Here is a 23,311-nt window from a genome sequence, read left to right on the forward strand (position 1 = left end):
GAAATTGAATGATCTTTGTGTTTGCTATTTTCTTAGGAGAAGGTTAGCTTCTGTGAATGGGTGCTGCTTGAAAGATTTAGATTGAATGTACATCAGAAAGGCCTTTGTGATATTAAAAGTTTTAGAGTGAGTCTTCCATAGACACAATCAATTTCTGTTTTTAGATATGCTACATAAACCCGAAAATAGGAATGTTTATTAAAATATATTATTTAAGCCTCACCACAATTCTAGAAGTGTAGTTTAGTATTATCATTTTTACTTTACTGGTAATAATATTGATAGCTAGCTTTTATTCTTATTAAATGCTCTGGATCAATGCAGCCTTTTTTTGTTCAGGCAGAGAGGGATAAAGAGTGGGTAGGGCAGAGGGAGAGAGGATCCCAAGCAGGCTCTATGCCTGGAACAGAGCCCAATACAGAGCTCGATCCCACGACCCTGAGATCATGACCTGAGCTGAAAGCAAGAGTCGGACACTTAACTGACTGAGCCACCCAGGCGCCCCTGCAGCATTTTTTATAGATGAGGAAACTAGGCCTTGGGAGACCTGACTGGTTTAGTAGATAGAGCATGTGACTTGATCTCAGGATTGTGAGTTGGAGCCCCATGTTAGTATAGAGATTACTTAAAAATACAGTCTTAAAAATAAAAAGCTAAGCCTTAAGGTAAATGGAGTCAGTTGTCCCGTCATAAGTCTGAGAATCATTGACCTCTTGATTCTAATCCCAAGCCTTTTCCACTGTTCTTTGCTGAAAAAGCTGTTACCTCTTTCCTATGTAAACCACTGCATCATATTGTAGCCAATTTTTTGCTTTAATTGCAAAAAATAAAGCACAAAATTGGCCTCTTTCATTTCCTTCGTAAATCATCCTGACATTTCCTCTCCACCATCACTGCCATTCTTCAGATAAGAAGCTAAGAGTATGTATCTGATGCTGTTACCCTTCCTTATTGAAGCTTCCTTATTGTTTTACATAATTTTACATTAAGAATATTACTTGGGGATCCCAGGGTGGCTCAGTGGTTTAGTGCCTACCTTCGGCCGGGGGGCATGATCCTGGAGTCCCAGGATCAAGTCCCACATCGGGCTCCCTGAGTGGAGCCTGCTTCTCCGTCTGCCTGTGTCTCTGCCTCTCTCTCTCTGTGTCTCTCATGAATAAATAAATAAAATCTTTAAAAAATATATTATTTGTAAAGCTCTATGTCTTACAAGTTTTATTTTTAGTCATTTTACCGTGCTTTGGAAGCTTGTTTTGTCAGTTGATTTGAATATTTTTAATATCCTCCACCCCTACTCCTAAATATAGCATTACTTATATCAAATATGTGGAGTTCATCCTATAACTTTGGAATGTTGGTACCTTGATACTTAATTTAACAGCTCTAATTTTCATGGTTAATTTCCAAGTTAACTTTAGGTGTATTGGGTACCTTATATTTTCATAGTTAAGACTAGTAATGATAACAGGAATCCTAAAGAAACCTAAATGTGTTCCCTCCTTTATGTGCACTGAATTTTTTTTTAATTAATTTTTATTGGTGTTCAGTTTACCAACATACAGAAAAACACCCAGTGCTCATCCCGTCAAGTGTCCACCTCAGTGCCCGTCACCCATTCCCCTCCAACACCCGCCCTCCTCCCCTTCCACCACCCCTAGTTCGTTTCCCCGAGTTAGGAGTCTTTATGTTCTGTCTCCCTTCCTGATATTTCCCAACATTTCTTTTCCCTTCCTTTATATTCCCTTTCACTATTATTTATATTCCCCAAATGAATGAGAACATACACTGTTTGTCCTTCTCCGATTGACTTATTTCACTCAGCATAATACCCTCCAGTTCCATCCACGTTGAAGCAAATGGTGGGTATTTGTCATTTCTAATTGCTGAGTAATATTCCATTGTATACATAAACCACATCTTCTTTATCCATTCATCTTTTGATGGACACCGAGGCTCCTTCCACAGTTTGGCTATTGTGGCCATTGCTGATAGAAACATCGGGGTGCAGGTGTCCCGACGTTTCATTGCATCTGAATCTTTGGGGTAAATCCCCAACAGTGTGCACTGAATTTTAAGTTAGCATTTTGACTCTAGAGATGTAGCCCAGCCACAGATAGAGTGATTCCTTGCCACTGTTACCTTGAATCTTTTTTTTTTTTTTTAAGATTTTATTTATTTATTCATGATAGAGAGAGAGAGAGGGGAGGGAGAGAGAGAGAGAGAGGCAGAGATACAGGCCGAGGGAGAAGCAGGCTCCATGCTGGGAGCCTGATGCGGGACTCGACCCCAGGACTCCAGGATCGCGCCCTGGACCAAAGACAGGCGCCAAACCACTGAGCCACCCAGGGATCCCCCGTTGCCTTGAATCTTAAAACAGATGAAATGATGGTTCTGCTTGTAGCTGATATTATCCTTTGTGGCTCTACTGTCTATGAAGAGAGGCAGTCTCTACAGGTGGTTTGAGAGTTAAGGCTTTGGTCCCACACAGGCTTAGTTTGTAATCTTGGTCTTACCACTATCTAGCTGCAGCACCCTGAACAAGAAACTTAACCTCCATCTTTAAATGAGAGGTGATAGTAACTACTTTGTAGGAATGTGGGGATTAAATGACACTGACATACAGTAAGCAGTCCACCAGTGTTAGATAGTATTTTTAGACATTCATCATGTTGTGGAAGTTTGTTTTGTTCTGTTTTTACTTGGTTGTTTATATCTGGCTTACGCTACTTCATCCTCCCTGAACTTCTATGAGAGGACTGTAAGAGGAGTGTTTAGCATTTGAAAAGAGTGTGGTCATTGTGGGGGATCCAAATACAAGCTAGATAGTGTGTGATCCATGGTACTGGTGTTGGGGTATTCCCCCTACATTTTTTTTAATCTAGTTGTGCTTTAAAAATCTAGATAATCTAGAAAAAACACATAAGACTATGCTTGAAGGGTAGAGCCGAAATCCTTTTAATAGATAGAGCTAGAGGAAACAATTGTTATATTTGATTATCTTTGATTCTTTTAATGGTTTTCCATTGTCCCAATTAAAAATTTGTTTTCTCACTTAGTCTTCAACAAGCAGACGACAGCACCCCCTTAATAAGCATCTCTTTAAACCTTCCACTTTCATGACTTCCCATGAACCACCAGTATATATGGATGAAGATGATGACCGATCCTGTTTTCATAGCCACATGAACACTGCTATTGAAGAGGCTTCAGTAAGTTACCTATTTATATAAAAATGTATATACCTATTTATTTATCTATGTATTATATAGATCAGGACACAGAATGAGAGCACCTGAAATTTTATATTACTCTCTTCAGAGAATGTTGGTTTCTCTTAATTAACCAGTCAAATTTATGGGCTTTTTAAAAACAATATATTGTTAAAGCAAAAACAATATATTGTTAAATTGTTGTATATTCAAAAAAAATGTTGTATATTCATAATATATATCACTATGTACATTAACATGTAAAAAAGAAATTTTAAAACATGCAAAGATAGAATAGTGTAATGCATTCTATAGATACTATATTAATAAAATAAAATTTTAAAACATGCAAAAATAGAGTGGTATAATGAACCCACAGGTACCTATCCCCCAACTTCAGTAATTATCAGCTTGTTGCAATCTTATTTTCACCTGTACGTATTACCCACCTCAGCTCCATCCTGGATTATTTTGGAGCAAGTCCCAGACATTACAGAGTATTATTATCATGTTACAAAAAGATAATTCTCTATGCAAATATGCACTCAGTTCACATTCCCCCAGTCAAGAATTGAAATATATTTCCTCCTTCCCTCTCCACCCCCTTTTCTCCTCTTAGAACTTTTTTGTTGAAAAACTGGATTAGAATTTACCACATGTGTATTTTGTTTGCCTCTCCTTGATGTCAATTATTCTATATTTCTGTTCCCTGAATTTTCTGTAAATTGATAAGAGGTCTAGATAATTGACCAGATTCATACTTGTTTCTGTTTTTTTTTTTTTTTTTTTTTTAAGATTTATTTATTTGAGAGAGAGTGCAACACAGGGTATAGGGACAGAGGGGGAGTGAGAGCGAGTCTTAAGCAGACTCCACGCTGGGCATGGAGCCTGACTTTAGGGCTCAATCTTACAACCCTGAGATCACGACCTGAGCCAAAACCAAGAGTCAGACACTTGACGGACTGCACCACCCAGATTTGTTAGGGTGGGCAGGTCTAGTTCATGTGTACTTATATATCAGTGTGATTGTCCTTTTTTTGTTGGTTGGTTAGGTTTTTTTGTTTGTTTGTTTGTTTGTTTTTACATAGTAGCCATTGATTGTTACTGGGATTCATTAATTCATTAGATGTTACAAAATAGTGATTTTTTTTTTCATTTTTTAAATTTATTTGATAGACTGTTCTGTAAAATAACCCCCTCTCCTTCAACTGTTTGATTACCCTAAGGTACATATGAAAAAGGCCGTATAACTGCTTAATTCTTTTTTTTTTTTTTTAAAGATTTTATCTATTTATTTGAGAGAGAGAGCACAAGCAGGGGGGCAAGGATCCTTAGAGGGAGACAGTGAGGCAGATTCTCTGCTAAGCAGGGAGCCTGATGCAGGGCTTGATCTGAGAACTGGTTCTGGGACCATGACCGAAGCCAAAGGTAGACACCCAACTCAGCAACCCAGGCACCCTGATTTTTCTTATTTTTTAAATGATTGAGGGGCACCTTGGTGATGCAGTTGATTAAGCATCAGACTCTTGATCTTAGCTCAGGTTGTAAGCTCAGGGTTGTGAGTTCAAGTCCCATGTAGGCCCAGTGTGGTGCCTACTTAAAAAGAAGAAGTACTGTATTTTGATTTGGAGTTTAAGTGGAAGAACTCTAAAGAAGTGGTAGTCGAGTTGGCAATTGAAGGATGAAAAAATTTAGCCAGATGAGAAGTAGATGAATATATGTAGTAGATTGAATTTAACTTTTGGTTTGATTTATTTTTAAATGAGCACCAGTTTAAATCATTCTGATTATTTTGAAATAGTTATTCAAATGTATATTTATGAAGCCACTAGTGGTAAAATGTATAGATTTCAATTTCTCTTTTCAAAAGAGCAATATCTAGAGAGAATATGACTTCATGTATGTACTTCCATACAGTTTTAAAATCTATACACATTTTAGTCTCTTTCGAAATTAGTCATAGTATTTCCCCTTTATTTAAACTTAAAAAATGATTATAACAAGGAACTCTATTTATGGGTGTTTTGTAAAAATTTTTAATTGTGATAAATACATACATAAAGTTTACCATTTTAATTAGTTTTAAGTGTATAGTTCAGTAGTGTTAAGTGTATTCACATTTTTGTGCAGCTAGTCTCCAGAACTCTTTACTTCTTGGGAAACAAACTCAGAACCATTTAACAGAATCTCCCCATTGCCTCCTCCTTCCAGCCCCTGGCAACTACCAGTTTAACTTTGTCTCTGTGAATTTGGCTACTCCTGTACCTCATATAAGTAGAATCATGAAGGTTTTGTCCTTTCTTGACCAACTTCTAGCACTTAATGTATATTCAGGTTTCATCCATCTTGTAACATGTGTCACTATTTCCTTCCTTTTTAAGGCTGAATGATATTTCATGGTAGGGATATATACTACTTTTTGTTTATTCGTTCATCTGTCAGTGGACACTAGGTTGTTGTGAATAATGCCATGAACATAGGTGTACAAGCATCTCTTCGAGTCCCTGCATTCAGTTCTTTTGGGTATAAACCCAGAAGTGGAATTGCTGGGTCCATGTGTTAATTTCACGTTTAAGTTTTGAGGAAACGCCATACTATTTTCTATAGTGTCCACAACATTTAACATATTTACCAACAGTGCACAAGGGTTTCGGTTTCTCTGCATCCTTGCCAATACTCGTTTTTTTCTGTTTGTTTGTTTGTTTTCTCTTTTGATAGTAGCCATCATGATGGTTGAGGTGATTTAACTTTTCTTAAGTCTTATTGACCAAAGTTAGTAGTATCCTTAGCCCTAAAATGAAAATTAAAGGACTTGGCAGAGTTTTTACTCTGTATTTGCTTAAAAATCTGAACTTAATAAATTTCATCATAAAATTTCTTACTCCATTATTTAGTTAGGTCACATATTTATTAGTGTTAACATATTTACTACATTACTTACATTATCATCCTCCGTGCTAACATAGGAAGGCAATGGCTATAATTTAACATCTCTAGTTCACAAGAATTAGAAATGGGTGAAAGAGAGTGTGAGATAAGGTAGGTGAAGTATGAGATTGTAAGGACTCTTTTGTTAGCTGAAGACTTTGAACTTCATTCTGTAGACAGTCAAGAAGCCATTTGGAGATTTTAAGTCCTGGTGGGGGCCTGAGGAAGGAGTGATAGATACTATAGAGAGGACTGATTCGAACGATTTTAGAAAGTATTAAATACTGACAGATTTCGTTGGATTAGATATAAGATAGTGAAAAATTATGAAAAACTCTTAAATTTAGGCCTTAGGTTGCTGAGTGTGTAAGGAGTTAAATATTTAGAAAACTCTGGGTTCAAATCACGACTTTGCAACTAATTGTGAGACCTTGAGTAAATGTTACAGTATCTGTAAATAGCAGTTTCCTTGACATAAAAGCAACATTGTAGTTAATAGTACCTAACATGAGGAACAGGAGGAATGGAAGGAATTGTCTGCACCGGAATTGATAGAATGTGGATGGGGTCCATGAATTGGAGATGCTTTTAGGAACACTGGAAATTAGTGACCATGGGATCAGTCATGAGGTAGCTAAGGGAAGAAATAGATCATTGATGGCAGAGCACAAATAAATTGGGAGAATAAGTCTGAAGCAGTTAGTGATTTATGTAGCAATTTCATATATTTATGTAGTTTTTAGTATTCATTTTTTGTACTCTCTTCTAAATAATTGTGATTTACTTTATCCTCTCGGGTAAGACAGGAATGTACTGCCTTGGTCATTGGACCACAGAGCAGAGGTTGGAATTTGCTCATGGTTAAGAAAATGTTATATTTACTTGAGGAAGTATGAAAATCTTTCAGAGAAGAGAAGCTTCCTGGAGATCAGTAGAAATAGATTGTAAAGAGTATCTCAAGTAGCCATGAATGTGTTGGGATGGGGTTGAGCCTGCATTAATGTACAGCAGAGGTGGGAGTCATCCCCTGGTACTTTGTTAGATGGTCTACCATAACTCAGTATTACTAGTGAATTCAGAAGTCCTCCAGGGTGCCTGGGTGGCACAGTCAACTAAGTGGCCAACTCTTGGTCTCAGCTCAGGTCGTGATCTCAGGTTTGTGAGATCGAGCCCCGCCGCAGCCTCTGTGCTGTGTGCAGCCTGCTTGAGACTGTCTTTCCCTCTCTCTGTGCCCCTCTACCCCTCAAATACATACATACATACATACATACATACATCTTAAAAAAAAAAGCAGAAGCCCTCCAAAAGTATTAGTCTAAAATATTCGTAAAAGCAGCCACTTATTTTCTGTGAGCCCTATAAGGTGAGGTATCTTACAAGAGAAAAATATTTTGTTAATAGGAAAATATTTTGTGTCAGTATTTCTTACACTTAGTTCATTTTAATTATCAAACATTTTCGTTTTCTCTTTTATTTTTTATTAGGACGAAGAAAGTATTCCTATCATGTATAGGAATTTACCTGAATATAAGGAACTATTACAGTTTAAAAAGTTAAAGAAGCAGAAACTCCAGCAGATGCAAGCTGAAAGTGGATTTGTACAACATGTGGGCTTCAAGGTAAATTCTATCATTTATTCAGTTTTTGAAAGGGTGATAAAAGATTTAAGGTAGTTTCTGAAGCTTTAAAATCCAGACTTCCAGCACACAGATAAAAGTAAGTTTAGCTCTAGTACTGTTCATTTAACTGTAGTGTGCTATAGATACTATGTTAATAGGTTTATGATTCAGTGGAAAGAATACAAACATACAGATATTTTGAGGTAAAATATGAGATTTTTTGTCTATTTCCTTTTCTTACTCCCACTTTTACGGATATATAACTGACAAAAATTATATATATTTAAGGTGTACAAAATTTTCAGGTGCAAAAAGAGCACTTCCCATAGTTAGGTTTTTTATATGTGTGTGGTGAGAACACTTAGGTACTTTTTCAGCAAATTCCAAGTCTACCGTACTATATTACTAATCCCAGGCTGTACATTAGATCTCCAGAACTTATTTCTTTTATAATTGAAAATTTGTATCATTTGACTGACCTCTTCCCATTTCTCCCACCTGTCAACCCCTGACAACCACCACTCTACTCTCTGCTTCTATGAGTTTGAGTTTTTTGTTTTCATATATAAGTGAGATTGTAGGGAAGCCTGGGTGGCGCAGCGGTTTAGCGCCTGCCTTTGGCCCAGGGCGCAATCCTGGAGACCCGGGATCGAATCCCACGTCGGGCTCCCGGTGCATGGAGCCTGCTTCTCCCTCTGCCTATGTCTCTGCCTCTCTCTCTGTGACTATCATAAACAAATAAAAATTAAAAAAAAAAAATAAGTGAGATTGTATAGCACTTGTTCCTTTCTGTTGTTTATTTTACTCAGCATAATGTCCTCTACTTTCTCATCCATGTTGTCACAAATGGCAGGATTTCTTTCTCTTTTGTGGCTGAATAATACTTCATTGTGTGCATGACTTTTTTATTTTATCCTTTCATCCATTGGACCTATTTCTTTGTTGCTGTTCATAGATCAGAAATTTCTTTTCCCCTTCCAGGCTAGTAGAAGTATATCCATTTATTTCACAAAATTTTGAAATACCCATTATTATGTTCCAGGCACTTTGCTTAAGTGCTAAAGATTCACTAGTAAGCAAGATGGACCTAGTTTCTGTCCTTATTCTGTTTTCATCTCATAAGGAATTTAGAGAAGTTAAATTAGTAAAATAGCTGAGTATGACTAGCGAACTGGAGAGTAGTAAGGCTATTCAGATGCCTTGGAGATTTGCTGAGCAGTTTAAACTTTCCTTGAAGTGTTGAAGAACCAAAGAAGTTTAATCAGAGAGTAACATGAAATTTGCATTTCATAAAAATCATTCCTATTACTTAAACTATTAGTATTAATAGTCTTTGGGAAGGCAATGAGTTTAGAGTGGATAATCTCTCACTACTATATTGTTAAATTCTGTAAACAGTAATGTATTCATGTATTATGTATGTAACTGAAAAAAATTAAGTGAAGGAGAAGATCATTCTGGACTTAGTATGGAGAATGGATAAGAAGGTGGGGCTGGAGGCAGGAAGACTGGTTAGACATTCTTTTGGTAATTTAGACAAAAGTTAAGAATGCCCTGGGCTTGACTGGTGGCTGTGGAAATTGAGAGATCAGATTGACAAGTTTGAGAATACTTGGGCCTTTAGAATTGACTGTACTTGGTGAGATTGGAGGAAGTAAAAATGAGACCAGGAACTATGTAAGAGTTGCTGGTAGCGGTATACATATAAACATACTGATATGTGCTGTAACCGATACACAGAAACTTAAAATTATTATACCGCTGAACCTCTTATGGCCATTAGTTAGACTATATTAAATGATTTTTTTTCCTCTTGGTCTTTCCATAACCCTGCTTCTCTCCATTAGAAATTTTCCTAATTGGTATCTCTGGCCTTTCAAGAGGAAACTCTCCACTTCTCAAAATTTTGTTGTAAAACCCAGCTGTGGCTTGTTTACTAATCTGTCAGCCACTCTGGTCGGCCTGATGATCAAAGCAACTAGAAATGAGACTGATTTTCAGAATTGCCCAGGAGAGGCTGCTGGCTACCACGATGCCACCACACTGGGAAGGAGCTAGATCTGCCTTTTCTTTGTGTGATAGGCATTGGTATTAGGATTCTTCAGGCTTTGAAGAGTAATTTGATAAAAGTTTAGAGAGGACTTTGTGTTTACCTGGGTTCACTAACAATAGCTTGTTCAGTAGTTCTGTAATGTATTTGTGTAGTTTTAACTATGGCTTTCAGTCACAGTCATTATACCCTGGTCTGAAGTCCATTTAAAGTAAACAGTTATTAATAATCAATCCAGATTTGCAGGGGATTTACTTAAAATTTAAAAAGTAAAGAGTATGCTTCTCAGGGACCCCTGCCCTGGGTGGCTTGGTGGTTGAGCCTCTGCCCTGCTCAGGGCGTGATCCCAGGATCCGGGATCAAGTCCCACAGCGGGCTTCTTGTAGGGAGCCTGCTTCTCCCTCTGCCTACATCTCTGTGTCTCAAATAAATAAAATAAATAAATAGTCTTTAAAAAAATAATAAACTTAAAAAAAAAGTATACCTCTCAGGAGGAGCACTGAGTCATGTATAGAATTGTTGCATCACTATATTATATGCCTGAAACTAATAGAACAGTGTGTGTTAACTGTACTGGAATTAAAAACTTTAAGAATTTTAAAAAAATTTTTTTTAAACTTTAAGAGTTTTAAAAAAAAATTAAAGCATATTGAAGGTTATCCCTCAGTTATTAGAATGTCTCTCTCACCCACCTGTACTTGTATCTTGAATGGATGGAATTTCTGCTAGGTTGCTAGAAATTGTGTTTAACTGACAAGTTTTTATGTTCTGTCTAGTGCATGGGGAGGGAGGAGAGGATGTTTCTGTGCACATTGTGTGTTTGTGTTTCCCAGCAGGAAGAAAAGGTTTTGTAACAATGTTGTTTAATATTTTTTCTCTCTGAAACTTCCATAGTGTGATAACTGTGGCATAGAACCTATCCAGGGCGTTCGGTGGCACTGCCAGGATTGTCCTCCAGAAATGTCTTTGGATTTCTGTGATTCTTGTTCAGACTGGTAAGTGTTTTCTTCACTGTAGGTGCCACATTTTAACCAGTAAAGAGCTTCTCAGCCACTGGTGAATTTGGTTTCTAAACTACTTAGAAAAGGATCACGTTTGGTGGATTAAACTGTGTTCTAGGCAATTAAGAAATTTTCTTTAATTATATCACATCTTGAGTAACTTTCCATTAGAGATTTTGCTAGATTAATGGATTTAAATAGGTAGAGCTATGAGGAAGTTTTGTAATGTCTACACAAAAATGCATCCAGTGTCATGTAATGATGTGTGTGTGTGTGTTTTCTCTGCAGCCTACATGAAACAGATATTCACAAGGAAGATCACCAATTAGAACCTGTTTATAGGTCAGAGACATTCTTAGACAGAGACTACTGTGTGTCCCAGGGCACCAGTTATAATTACCTTGACCCAAACTACTTTCCAGCAAACAGATGACATGGAAGAGAACATCATATACTAGTCCTCTTCAACACATAGCAATGGTATCATTGTGAATTATGTGCACAGTTTGGAAAGATTCTCTGCTTTCCCTGAATGACACTCACAGCATGACAGCTTCCTGAGTGTTCTCGTCAAGTCCAGCTCTGCACCGTTGTGACTCTAGATCACTGTTCAGCAGCTGAACATTCCTGGTGAGCAAAGGGTTTCCCTGGTGAATTTCTTATCACCACCCTAAAGCCTTTCTGGTGGTGATCTTAAATGGGTGAGATGGAAACGAGAGCACACATTAAAGAGAGAGTAAATTCCAAAGGTTTCAAAGAACTCGGTCATAAATAGGATAATGAGAAGACAAAGTATTTATATTAAAACAGTTTAGTAGCTTTCAGTTTTGTGAAAATAGTTTCGGCACAGAAGCTGACTTCTTAGACAAAGTTTTAACCAATGATGGTATTTGCTTCTAGGATATACACTTTAAAAGAACTCACTGTCCCAGTGGTGGCCGCTGATGGCCTTTAGTAAATCGGAGCTGCTTAACCATATTGATGTCTAATTTCTTTTAACCACAATGAACTGTCCTTATTACCAACAGCGAAGCACTACAGGAGGCAACTGTGGCATTGCTTCCTTAACCAGCTCATGGTGTGTGAATGTTATAAAATTGTCACTCAGATATATTTTTTAAATGTAATGTTATATAAGATGATCATGTGATGTGTACAAACTATGGTGAAAAGTGCCAGTGGTAGTAACTGTGTAAAGTCTCTAATTCACAACATTAATTCCTTTAAAATACACAGCCTTCTGCCTCTGTATTTGGAGTTGTCAGTGCAACTCATCAAAGAAAACTGCCTAATATAAAAATCATATATATGGTAATAATTTCCCTCTTTTGTAGTCTGCACAAGATCCATAAAAGATTGTATTTTTATTACTATTTAAACAAGTGATTAAATTTAGTCTGCGCAGTGAGCAAGAGTTCACATGCATTCTTTTATACTGCTGGATTTTGTTGTGCATCATTTAAAACATTTTGTATGTTTCTTCTTATCTGTGTATACAGTATGTTCTTGAATAATGTTCATTTGTCAGGAGAACTGTGAGAAATAAACTATGTGGATACTGTCTGTTTATATTATAGAATGCTTGTTGTGACTTCCTTTTGGTTAGATTTTGGATTTTTTTTTACTAGTGTTAAAACCAAAAAAAAAAAAATTTTTTTTTTAAGGGGTTGCTTTACCTTTCTGTCCTTTAAAAAGAGTAAGGACTATAGTATTATGGAAATGGGTTGAACGTGAGAAGCTCTCTGAAAAGATGGTTATATTTTTACTCAGTGTGTGCTGAGACACTAAATTAAGTTAGGTTACAAGAACAACACACACCATGGTTAAAGAGGCCACTGTTAATGTCCGGATGGGAAAACTAAGGTTGAAAAATTTTACTCTTATTCTTTTTTTTTTTTTTTTTCTCTTATTCTTTTTTGATGAAAGTAAGCCCCCCTCCACGTTAATTAAGCAGATGGTTTTTGAAGATCACTGTATTCACTGGCAATCATTAACTCTTGAAAGAGATGATATAAATATTCTAAGATTAAGTATTAATACTCAGCTAATTTTTAGAGTTTTTTCCAATTTTAAATCAAGGGAACATTATTTACTAGTTCTTCAGTATGTTGTGAGGTACTAAAATCATACCTTGAATTTTTTTAACTGAAAAAAGTAATATAATTTTAAATATAGAAATATGAAGATTTTAAAGTAATATATTGATTAAAGATTGATGATGTTGATAAAATATATTACATCAGGAATAACAGGAAATGGACTTGAGCTTAACCTCTCACCCTGGAATTAATTAGTTGGGAGAAGAGGGAATCATTAACATTTGGGCATGTTGATATTAAATGTTAAGTGACTATGCCAGGAAATCTACCTTCAACTTGTAGCAAGACAGCTACTTTGAGCAAGACAGAGATAATACTATGATTAGTTTTGGAGAACCATTCAGGTCCATTAAAAAAAATCCCATAAAGTATAAGCTTTGGAAGCTTGGAAGCTTTCGAAGAGGACTGTGTGTGATACAATTCTGATGTAAACAATACACTAAATAAATCCACTTAAATATATTTTTCAAGGGCAGAGATTTTGAGAAACTTAAGTGGCAAAGAGGATTATTTTCTGCTTGAGTAAAGATGTGTTTATTTTGCATTTTTCAGCTCCAAGCATATAGTCTTGGCTTTAAAAGGCTCTAGAGTTAGTAGTAGTAGTAGTAGTAGTAGTAGTAGTAGTAGTAGTAGTAGTAATAGTAGTAGTAGTAGTAATAACGTGTTGTCGTTCTAATTTGCAGACTGCAGGAAGGGGCAAGGCTGTCTTTTGCAAGTAGTCCTTGCATCTCCTACAAAGAAGTATTGGCTTTAAGAGACAACACAGACAGACTTGTTAAAGCATTGTGTATTAAGTGGTATTCAGTAGGTCAACTGTATTTCCTGAGATGTGTTCAGGTTATTTGCTAAGAACTGAAGGAACTTTGACACCTAAAACCACTGCTTTAAGGTTTAGGCAGAGGAAGTTTTGACTGGTGTCATGTGCACTAATAATAATAGCAAATACTAATTAAGTGCTTACTATGTGCCAAGCAAGCATATAGTAGCAGATTTAATTCTCCCAGCTTTAGGAGAAAGGTGTGTTGATTATCCTGTTTTCATATGAGGAGATCTAGCCAGACAGGTTAAATAACTTGCTTAATAAGGTCATAGAGTTAGTAAAGTTTAACCTAGACAGATTGCTCCAGAATCACTACTCACTTTCTGGAGCAAGAATATTCCTCTTTGTGTCAGGCGTCACTAAGGTGGTGGAGGCGGAAGCGTGCAGGGTTGCTTTTCAGTCTTGTTTTTCTGGCGTGGTGTGGTTCCTGGAGTTACAAACCTTCGTACAGGCCCAGGTTCACAGCACAGAATATAGAGGCAGATCTGCAGATGGGGAAATAGTCTGCCTCTGGAGTTACAAAACCACAAGTTCATAGAATTTACATATTCTAATTTGATTTGACATGTAATCGTGAGGCTTTAGGCAAAGCCTCCTGCCTGAGACAGAGTTTCCTTGCTTGCTTGGTGCCTCTCACTTAACAGTATGCCTTATCCAGTCTTCTCCCTTTTTCCCTTTTGTTTAAGTTACCGTACAGAACACAATTATATACTGAGATATGAAGAACTTTTTTTTTTTTAAAGAAAATAGTATTTCACAGGTAGTAAGGATAAATACTCTTTTGTGAAATTCCCTTTTTAGTTGTAACTGTGGCATGCTATAATAACTATTTCTTAATGTGAATAACAGTTTGAAAGCTGTTGTTCTAGGTGTAGTGGATAGAATTGGAAGTCTCCAAATAACAAGTAGGTTTTTTTTTTTTTCTCACGGAGATTATGGAGGTATTGTCTTTTTTAGGCTATGAAATGTTTTTATTTCCTAACCTTATGAAAATACACTTCTGTTGATATGATCCCTCCCCCAAAATATGACTTTTTTTTTTTTTAACTTTTCATGTAGCCGATTAAATGGATTTTTGAGAGTAGTATCACATTTAGCACCATGAGGACAGAGACCATGCATGTCGACCTGTATCCCTATGGCCTGCCTGGCTCTTAGATTTTCAGTAGATATTTATTGGTAGTATGATCAGTGTTTTGATGAGTTAATTTTTTCTCCAGGAAAGTAGGAGACACCACTTAATGTCTGAATGTGTCTGTAAGTGCCTATGGGGGCCCTTAGAGGCCTGCCAGATCTTTCCAGGGCCCTGAGAGGACTGAAGAATTCATCCTATTTTATCTGGAAGATGTAGTTCAACCCTGGGTGGCTGAGAAGATTAGGCTTCTCTCTGGGGTCCCCAGCTAGGCCATGTATCTTGGTTCTCTGCCATGTTTTTAGAGTGAAAGGGCACTAGAGTAGAAATTCTGGGTCCCAGTCCCACTTGCCAGTGAGGCACTCAATAAATAAATGTTGACTAAAAACCACGTTTTATTGAACTGTAGGAACTAGTTAATGATTCAGATGTATTATTAACTGATTTAATCCTCACCACCCCTCTATGAGGGTGCTTATTATGGTGATCTCTACCGTACAGGTGAAGTAACTAAGGTTCAGAGGATTTAAATGTTAGCTCTCAATAATAATGCCATGTGTGGAACTGAGGATATAACGCTTTGGCCTTATAGAGCTTATCGTCTAATATAGAAGAATAGCCATGAACAAGTACATATAAAATATGGTGTAAAGTTAGGCAGAGATAAATGCCATGAAGAAAAAATAACCCCTGAAGAAAAATGATAGAAGAGTGGGGACCTGTCTGTCATTTCAGATGGAATAATAAAAGAATGTCTTGGTGACAAGTGTAAATTTGAAGAGACCTGGACAGAATGAAGGAATTAGCTTGTGAATAACCTGGAGGAAGAGGCAAAAGGAGAGCAAGTGAAGAGCGTGGCTTGTTTAGGCAGCAGTAAGAGGCCAGTGTAGCTTGAGCCAAATGAGCAAGAGGAGAGTGTAGTTGATGGGGTGATACGGGGTGCGGGGCCAGAGCAGGTGAATGTGGACCATTGTGAAGGAGTTTAGATCCTGTTCTGATGTCTTATTTACATTCACACAAGGGCTTTTGTTAGGCAGATCCCTCTAAGATCCTTTCCTGCTTTTGAAATCTTGTGACTTTTAAGGTAGCGATGTCATTTCACACTACCCACATCAGTAACGAGTTTTAGCAGTCTATTGCATCTCTGGATACTCTTTAGGGGCAAAGCCATCTACTCCCAGCTGTTTTTTCTTTTCTTTTTCTTTTTCCTTCCCCTGTGGGCTGCCCTACTATCTCATTTCCCTTACTCAAGCTGTTAGAGCTGTGGTAGGCCTGCAGTGTGTTTGCCAATATGTGGTATGTGTTTAAAGAATGTTAATCCCTACAAAGAGTCATTTTGTGTTTTTGGCATAACTGGTAATTTTCATCTTCTAAGTCTCTTTAATTTGCTGAAATGCTCCTTGTCCCTCCCCCGCCCCACATAGAGAGTGTGACAACTGGGGTGGTAATGAAGTATTTTGACAACTGTGTGAGTTGTAGGAACATGCCCCTTTTTGGTACTAGAGGCATAATTGTAACCAAAGAAGTTTAATTTCTTCTTTAGCAAACACTGACATTTCTGTTTAAGAATGACTGCTAGAGCAAAAGGAAATACAAAAATTACCATGTATCATGAGTACACTGAGAATTCTCTCTGTAATAGCTCAAAACTGATCTCTGGCCAAGATTAAAACCATATGAGCATATCCTAAATCTCAACTATTACTGTGTTTGCTTCTAATTCTGTTTGGAATAAGGCTTCAAGTGCTTTCCAGAATGATGTGAGTTACAAATAAATAGAAAAAGAGTTATGTTGTGTTCCATTTATTTTATTTGTACATATCCATTTCAAAAAAAAATGACTTTAAAAATAACAATTCTGTCCCATAATTGGATCCTTATCAACACAACCATTGAAGGGGGGGGAAAAAGTCATGCAAACTGAAACTATGGGCTTTTGTAGTGACTGAATGGAAGATGCAGTTATTCCAGTAGAATATATAAGAAGCTCTGTTTTGGCAACTGATAGCACAAAAGAGAACCCAGACTTCACTGGTTTGAAGCAAGGAAAATACAGTTTTACATACAAGGTTTGCACGACCCCGTTAAAGGCCTGGGATCTGTTCAACACCAGGGACTGACCTGCCTCTCCTACCCTCATCAGTTTGGTTACTGTTACTTTATGTCTTACTTGCTCGACAGTAATAATAAGTAAATGGGTGATCAAGTCAAATCAAAACTAAGTTGACATTAGTCTGGTGGATGCAGTAAGAAATCACCTCATGCTTTCAGTTACTTTTGGTCCTTAGTGTTCATGTGCAGTTGCTGAAATGCACCACCAGGTACTGAAGGGATTAGGTTAGACAGTTTATCCAATTTGTTTTCTTAGCCATTATGACAGTATTCCAAGTAGCCAGCTTCCTAAAAATGAGTGGACAAGTGTCATTGGCAACTACTCTGAGTTTTACTGTCTTGGAAAAAGCTATACAACTTCACATTGTATTATTTCTTATCAAGTTTTCACATTTAATCAAATTTATCAACAGTTCTCAACCAACCCAGTGTCTCTGGCTCCGAGCTACTGCTAGTGGATGAGACTTGAGGACATAGCCACTAGAGGCGATGCCCAGGCCTGCCCCTCCTATTAAGGCCCTTCAGGCAACAGCATGTAAATCTCGGGGTGAGAAAGGAGAATGTGATGGGGAATTGGGTGCTCACCCCCTGTTTGCTAGAAACCAAACGGTCAGACTCCCAAGTCCTGCGGTCACAGCTGACACAGACTGGCACTGCACTGCTGTTCACATACTAGCAGCTCTGAGGCACAACCTATAGGATAGATAAGTGTGCGTGCTGGGGGCGGACAGCTGTCTGAATTAGGGAGAAAAGGTTGGAGAATACCAAATACATCATGCATGGTTTCCAGACACCTCTCAGAAAGGTCAAGTTGGGAAGCAAACAGCAACATCAGGATTGGGCCTTGGGGAGGGGGAGGGGGCGCAGAAACGACACAAAAGGGTTAACTTGAAACATATTGTGTTAAGGGATGAACCTTTTCGTATTTTTTCCTGTCTCCACTCTCCTTAACGTACATGCTTTTTTGTCTTCAGAAAATAGAGTCAATAGCTGTGCAGAGTTGAAGAAAAACTTCCTCTGGCGTCCCCTCAGCATTTACCTATATTTAAGAGGGGGAAAAAAAAAGTTAGTCTTTTTTTTTTTTTTTTTTTAAGATATCTATTTATTTAGAGAGTGAGAGCTAGCATAGGGAGGCGAGGGAGAGGAAGAGGGAATCTGAAACCAACTCTGCGCTGAGCACGGAGCCCTACCCTGGCCTTGATCCCACGACCCTGAGATCATGTCCTGAGCTAAAATCAAGAGTCAGAGCCTTTAACCAACTGAGCCACCCCAGGTGCCCCTACAAAGTTAGTCTTAAGAAATGTTTGTAAATATTTGTAAATAAGACTCTAATAATTAAAAAAAAATGACCTGCCTCATAACTTGCTGTGCAAACTTTTAAAATATGAGACCCGAAAACCACAGAGAAAAAAGTGAGTAGTTGTTTAAGTTTGCCTAAATTACAACCTCAATGAGATACCACTACACACCTTTTAGAATGGCCAAAATCCAAAACACGCCACCGAATGCTGGTGAAGTTGTGATGCAGAGGGAGTGCTCATTTTTTGCTGACGGGAATACAGCCACTTTGGAAGACAGTTTGGCACCTTCTTACAAAATTAAACATTCTTAGCCATATAATCCAGGAGTTGCATGTCTTGGTTTATGTCCACGCAAACACTTGCACACGGGTGTTTATAGGGGCTTTATTTATCATCGCCAAACTTAGGAGCAACTAAGATTTCATTACGTGAGTGGATGAACTGTGGTGTCCAGACAATGGAATATTACTTACCACTCAAAGGAAATGAGTTACGAAGCCATGAAAAGACTTGAGGGGAAACTTCAAATTCATATTACTAAGTGAAAAAAGCCCATCTGAGAAGGCTACATACCACATGACACGTGGAAAAAGCAAAACTATGGATACCATAAAAAGAGTTGAGGAGGGGAGAGCGGAATGAATGGGTGACGAAAAGGATTTTTATGGTAGTGAAAATGGTGCCTACTTGTCACGTATTTGTCAAAATCCATCGAGTGTGGACACCGAGTGAACCCTAATCTAACTGGACTTGTGAGAACAATGTGTTTATGTAGGTTCATCGATTGTGATGAACTGTGCTCGTGTGGGACGTTGAGGTGGGGACAAGGGCATGAGAATTCTACTTTATGTTCAATTCTGTGAATTTTTAGATCTCTTAAAAAAACAAAAACTAAGTGCCTTGTTGAGGTAAAGCTGAGGCTCGTGGAAAGACGATACAGTTCAAAGGAGACGTCTGAGTGTTCTGGAGCATTTGGAGCAGGACGGGAATAGGGCCCAGGGGGTGGACTGTAGAGAAGCAAGCAAGCGTCAGTAGGGCCCCCCCACAGCAGAGGCGGCCGGAAGGGAGGGCGTGGGCCTCCTGGGGACGAAGGCACCCTACCCGGTCCTCTGAAAATATCCTAACGTTTTATTGGCTTTCGAGGTGTGTCCCACCACCCCTGGGACAGACAGCCCCAGGACTCCCGGGAGGGGTGGGCCGCCAGCCGCCGGCTGCAACCTATTCAGGCATCATCTCCGCGCTCTCCTTTGCTAGAGTCCAGCTGGGCCTTCTAACCTGCATCTTTCACACGCTGTCCAGGTGATTTGGGGCCACACTCGGAAAAACATGGATTTCTTCCACTCTCGGCTACCTCCGAGCAAACTAGTTTCGATTTCACAACACTAGGGACTTCACAGACCCTGAAGGCAGAATGATTCTCAACCTCCCTCCACCTGGCTGCCCACCCCTCCAAACCCACCACATTTAAACATCCCACAAGGCAGAGCAACAATGTTTCTAGAAGCATTTTGTTTGTAACAGCCCCAAACTGGAAAACGCACTAAAGTCCATCAGCAGTAGATGGATGAGTAAATTGGTGGCCTAGTCGCATGATGGGAGAAACACTCAGCAAGGAGGGTTCATGTCCCAAAGCTGGGGGTGGGGGGAGGAAACAAGTCTCCAAAGGACACACACCCAGGGTGATTCACGTCCTACAAAATCCAAGAATGCGCAAAGCTAAACCGTCGGTTAGGGATGCAGACACGGTTAGGGATGCAGACACGAATGGTAAACTCTAAGGAGAAGCAAGAAGATTATCATAAACGTCAGGATAGTGGCCACTTGGAGGGAGGAGGGAAGAGGTGAGAGCCCGGAAGCTTCTGTCCTCTTCTCCTGCTTCTGGCCCGGGGGGTGGTCACACGGTGTAGGTTTTAGAGTTCTCCAAACTGCACACTGCTCCTGCGTCCCTGTGTGTGACCTACCTCGCGACGTGGAAAACCCCGAAATGGAAAAGAATTTAAGCGGCCCTTCTCCGGTGAATGGGTGGCATCCGGTCCCTCCGGGAGAGTCAGGCTCCCCATCTGGGGGCTTTGCGGTGTGTGGGTCCCTCACAGCACCTTGCTCTATTTACCTCTCCTCTCCCCCCACTTTAAAAAAAAAAAAAAGATTTTATTTGTTCATGAGAGACAGAGAGGCAGAGACCCAGGCAGAGGGAGAAGCAGGGAGGCCGACGCGGGACCCCGGGGTCACGCCGTGAGCCCCCGAGGCGGCCCTCTCCTTCCTTTCCCTTTCAATCAACAAACCTCTCGGGCTGCTAACAGCGCCTCGCGTGCTGGGGACACAAGCTGAACAGGACGGAGGCATCCATCCCGGGAGCTGCAGCCCCGCCACGACGGGGGAGACGCAGAATGAACGGGCATCCGCGCTGGCCTGCGGGAAGTACAGGAGCCCCTTCCCGACGTCGGGAGGGCGGGGAAGCTTCCCCAGGAAACTCCTCGTAGGCGTCCTCACCACCATCTAACATGACAGACTTTACCACTCATGAAGCGTGCTTTTATTTATTTTAAATTATTTTTTATTTTATTATTTATTTATTTATTTATTTAAATATTTAAATAAATATTTAAAATTTATTAAAATAAACTTATTAAAATAAATAAATATTTAAAATTTATTTATTATTATTTTAAATTCTTTATTTTAAATATTTATTTATTTTAAATTATTTTTAAAAATATTTATTTATTCATGATATAGAGAGAGAGAGGCAGAGACACAGGCAGAGGGAGAAGCAGGCTCCATGCAGGGAGCCCGACGTGGGACTCGATCCCGGGACCCCAGGATCAGGTCCTGGGCCAAAGACGGTGCTAAACTGCTGAGCCACCCAGAGAAAAATAATCAAATTATTTTTTGATTAAAAAATAAATATCTTTAATGAAATGTCTTCAGGCCTGCCCTGGCTTCCCGTGGGCCTTTGCTTGCTGGCCCCTTCTTCTCCCCCATCCTGTCCCCAAGCCCTCCAGCCCCTCCCGGACACCTGCTCCCCCCCACCCAGCATCAGTGCCTGTGAACCAGCAGGTAACTGACGCCGCCCTCGGAGCCCCCTGCTGCCATCCCCCTTCCCTGCGGCCAACGGAGGCCCCGTGGGAGCAGTTGGATTCCCAGGGTCACCCGGCTGAGTGCCTGGGGCTGCCCAGAACCCGGCTCCCTGACCCCGTGGTCCCCACACTTGCCCACGACGTGACATTCCGTCCCCAGGGTGAGGCCGCAAATGCTGAGCCCTTGTGGATCGTGGAGAGGCTGTTAGTGATGATAACCGGGGATTACCTAGGGGCTGTTCTTTATTTTTTTTTTTGAAGATTTTATTTATTCATGAGAGACACAGAGGGAGAAGCAGGCTCCTGTGGGGGGAGCCCGATGCGGACCCCGGGATCACGCCCTGAGCTAAAGCCCCCCGGGCGCCCCACCTAAGGGTCTTTAAAGTAGGGCTCCAACCCCAGGTGACGTAAAAGTCAAAGTCGTTGATCAGACAACTGCCAGGGGGGTGAAGGTAAGGCAAAGAGCACTGTGTGACGAGCCACGCTACCTGGTACCACCTCAGGGGAGCTTCATTCATCCCCTGGGGGCCTCAGTTTCCCCCTCTATAAAGGGGCTGATGTCACGCGGGCCGTGGCCGGGCTCAAGCTCCCACGCTCTCTGCCTTCCCAGAGCTGGGCACGTCCGTGGGGATGCAGTGCCCTCCAGGGGCATGGGGCAGCTCCGGTGTTGCCAGGCTGGGGGGGGGGGGGGGGGCGCCGATCCTGATGCCCGAGAGCCTCTCTGGGGAGAGACCCGCGTGTGCAAAGGGAGAGATGGGAAAGCAGGCGGGGTTGTCCGGGACGTGGCCGCTTGGGGAGCACGTGGTGCTTGGGCTGGGGAAGGAGGCCGGGGCTGGAAACCAGGCGGGCTGGGGTCGGCCTGCCGCGGGCATCTCCCATAAATGGGATCGCACTTTATAAAGGTAGTTTTTGGTGCCTTCCCCCCGTCCCACCCCAAGCACCGTATTTTCCAGGCTCGCCCATGGTTTAGTGGCTCCAGTACCTCCTCCCTTCACCTTTGTGGCCCAGGTGACTCGTGACCTTGAACCTGAGAGTCCAGGTGAGCCTTGGAACGCAGGCCCGCCCTCCCTCCCACCCCTTTTCAGCAAGCCTGCCCTCTGCCCTCTGCGGCAACCTGCCCTGCCCTTTTCACCCTGGAAGGAGGGAAGTGTACAGGCACCCCGACCCGGTTCCCTCCCGGGGGGGCGGAGAGGGAGGGTATGATCAGCCGCTCGGTGCTCGGCGCCGCTCACACTGTCCTTGACCTCGGCATGGCAGACACGCAGGTCTGGGTCCCTGTCGGCACATTCCCACACGGAGAATTTTAAGGGAACGTTGAGTGACTTTTGTATTTTCGTGTATCAGTGCGTGACTCAGAGACATGGGGAGGCAACTTGCGAGTCCTCTGGAGCGCAGGAACCTCCGTCGGCCACGCGGGCGCACAGAGCAGCAACAGGGCGCTGGCGTTGACCCCCTAGGAACCCGATCCTAGGGAACCGGGCCGGGCCCGGGGGCTGCTTGTCCTGCGTGAGGGGGACTTCCTCGGCGGTCGTGCAAATCCTGGAATCAGACGTCCTCGAGCTTTCGCTCCGTGGGCAGCGCTCGTGCACTCTCCGTGCCCGAGGCGGTTGGCACAGGCTCCCGGCCGTCCCTCCCCCAGCGCCGCCAGCCCTGGGCCAGCCAAGTCGGAATGGACCAGGTCATCTTAGTGCATTTAACTGAAAGCTAGCTCGTGGGTTGCCTGACTTTTACGGGACCTATCTTTCGCTTCCGGATCCCTGGGGGGAGATCAGCAGTCTGGCCTGCCTCTTAAATGAGTGCCCTCTGCCCTCTGCCCTCTGCCCTCTGCCCTCTGCCCTCTGCCCTCTGCCCTCTGCCCTCTGCCCTCTGCCCTCTGCCCTCTGCCCTCTGCCCTCTGCCCTCTGCCCTCTGCCCTCTGCCCTCTGCCCTCTGCCCTCTGCCCTCTGCCCTCTGCCCTCTGCCC

General features: G+C 41.0%; 2 protein-coding genes across 5 annotated transcripts in view; one reads left to right on the forward strand and one right to left on the reverse strand.

Moving 5' to 3' along the window:
- ZZZ3 (zinc finger ZZ-type containing 3) overlaps positions 1-16,648 on the forward strand; it is a 106,336-nt gene extending 89,688 nt beyond the window's left edge. For all 3 annotated transcript variants that reach the window (XM_041747043.1, XM_041747042.1, XM_041747044.1), the window contains 4 exons: positions 3,057-3,209; positions 7,622-7,756; positions 10,701-10,801; positions 11,096-16,648. In XM_041747043.1, the coding sequence (XP_041602977.1) occupies positions 3,057-3,209; positions 7,622-7,756; positions 10,701-10,801; positions 11,096-11,240 (534 nt within the window). In that variant the 3' untranslated portion in view covers positions 11,241-16,648. The remainder of the gene's footprint in view (positions 1-3,056; positions 3,210-7,621; positions 7,757-10,700; positions 10,802-11,095) is intronic.
- A 2-nt stretch (positions 16,649-16,650) lies between these two features.
- The window catches only part of AK5 (adenylate kinase 5), a 233,552-nt gene continuing 226,891 nt past the window's right edge, over positions 16,651-23,311 (reverse strand). For both annotated transcript variants that reach the window (XM_041747046.1, XM_041747045.1), the window contains exon 14: positions 16,651-18,009. In XM_041747046.1, coding sequence (XP_041602980.1) covers positions 17,941-18,009 — 69 coding nt within the window. In that variant the 3' untranslated portion in view covers positions 16,651-17,940. The remainder of the gene's footprint in view (positions 18,010-23,311) is intronic.

Source organism: Vulpes lagopus, chromosome 3 (genome assembly GCF_018345385.1).
Source record: "Vulpes lagopus strain Blue_001 chromosome 3, ASM1834538v1, whole genome shotgun sequence".
In the NCBI taxonomy this organism is placed as follows: Eukaryota; Metazoa; Chordata; class Mammalia; order Carnivora; family Canidae; genus Vulpes; species Vulpes lagopus.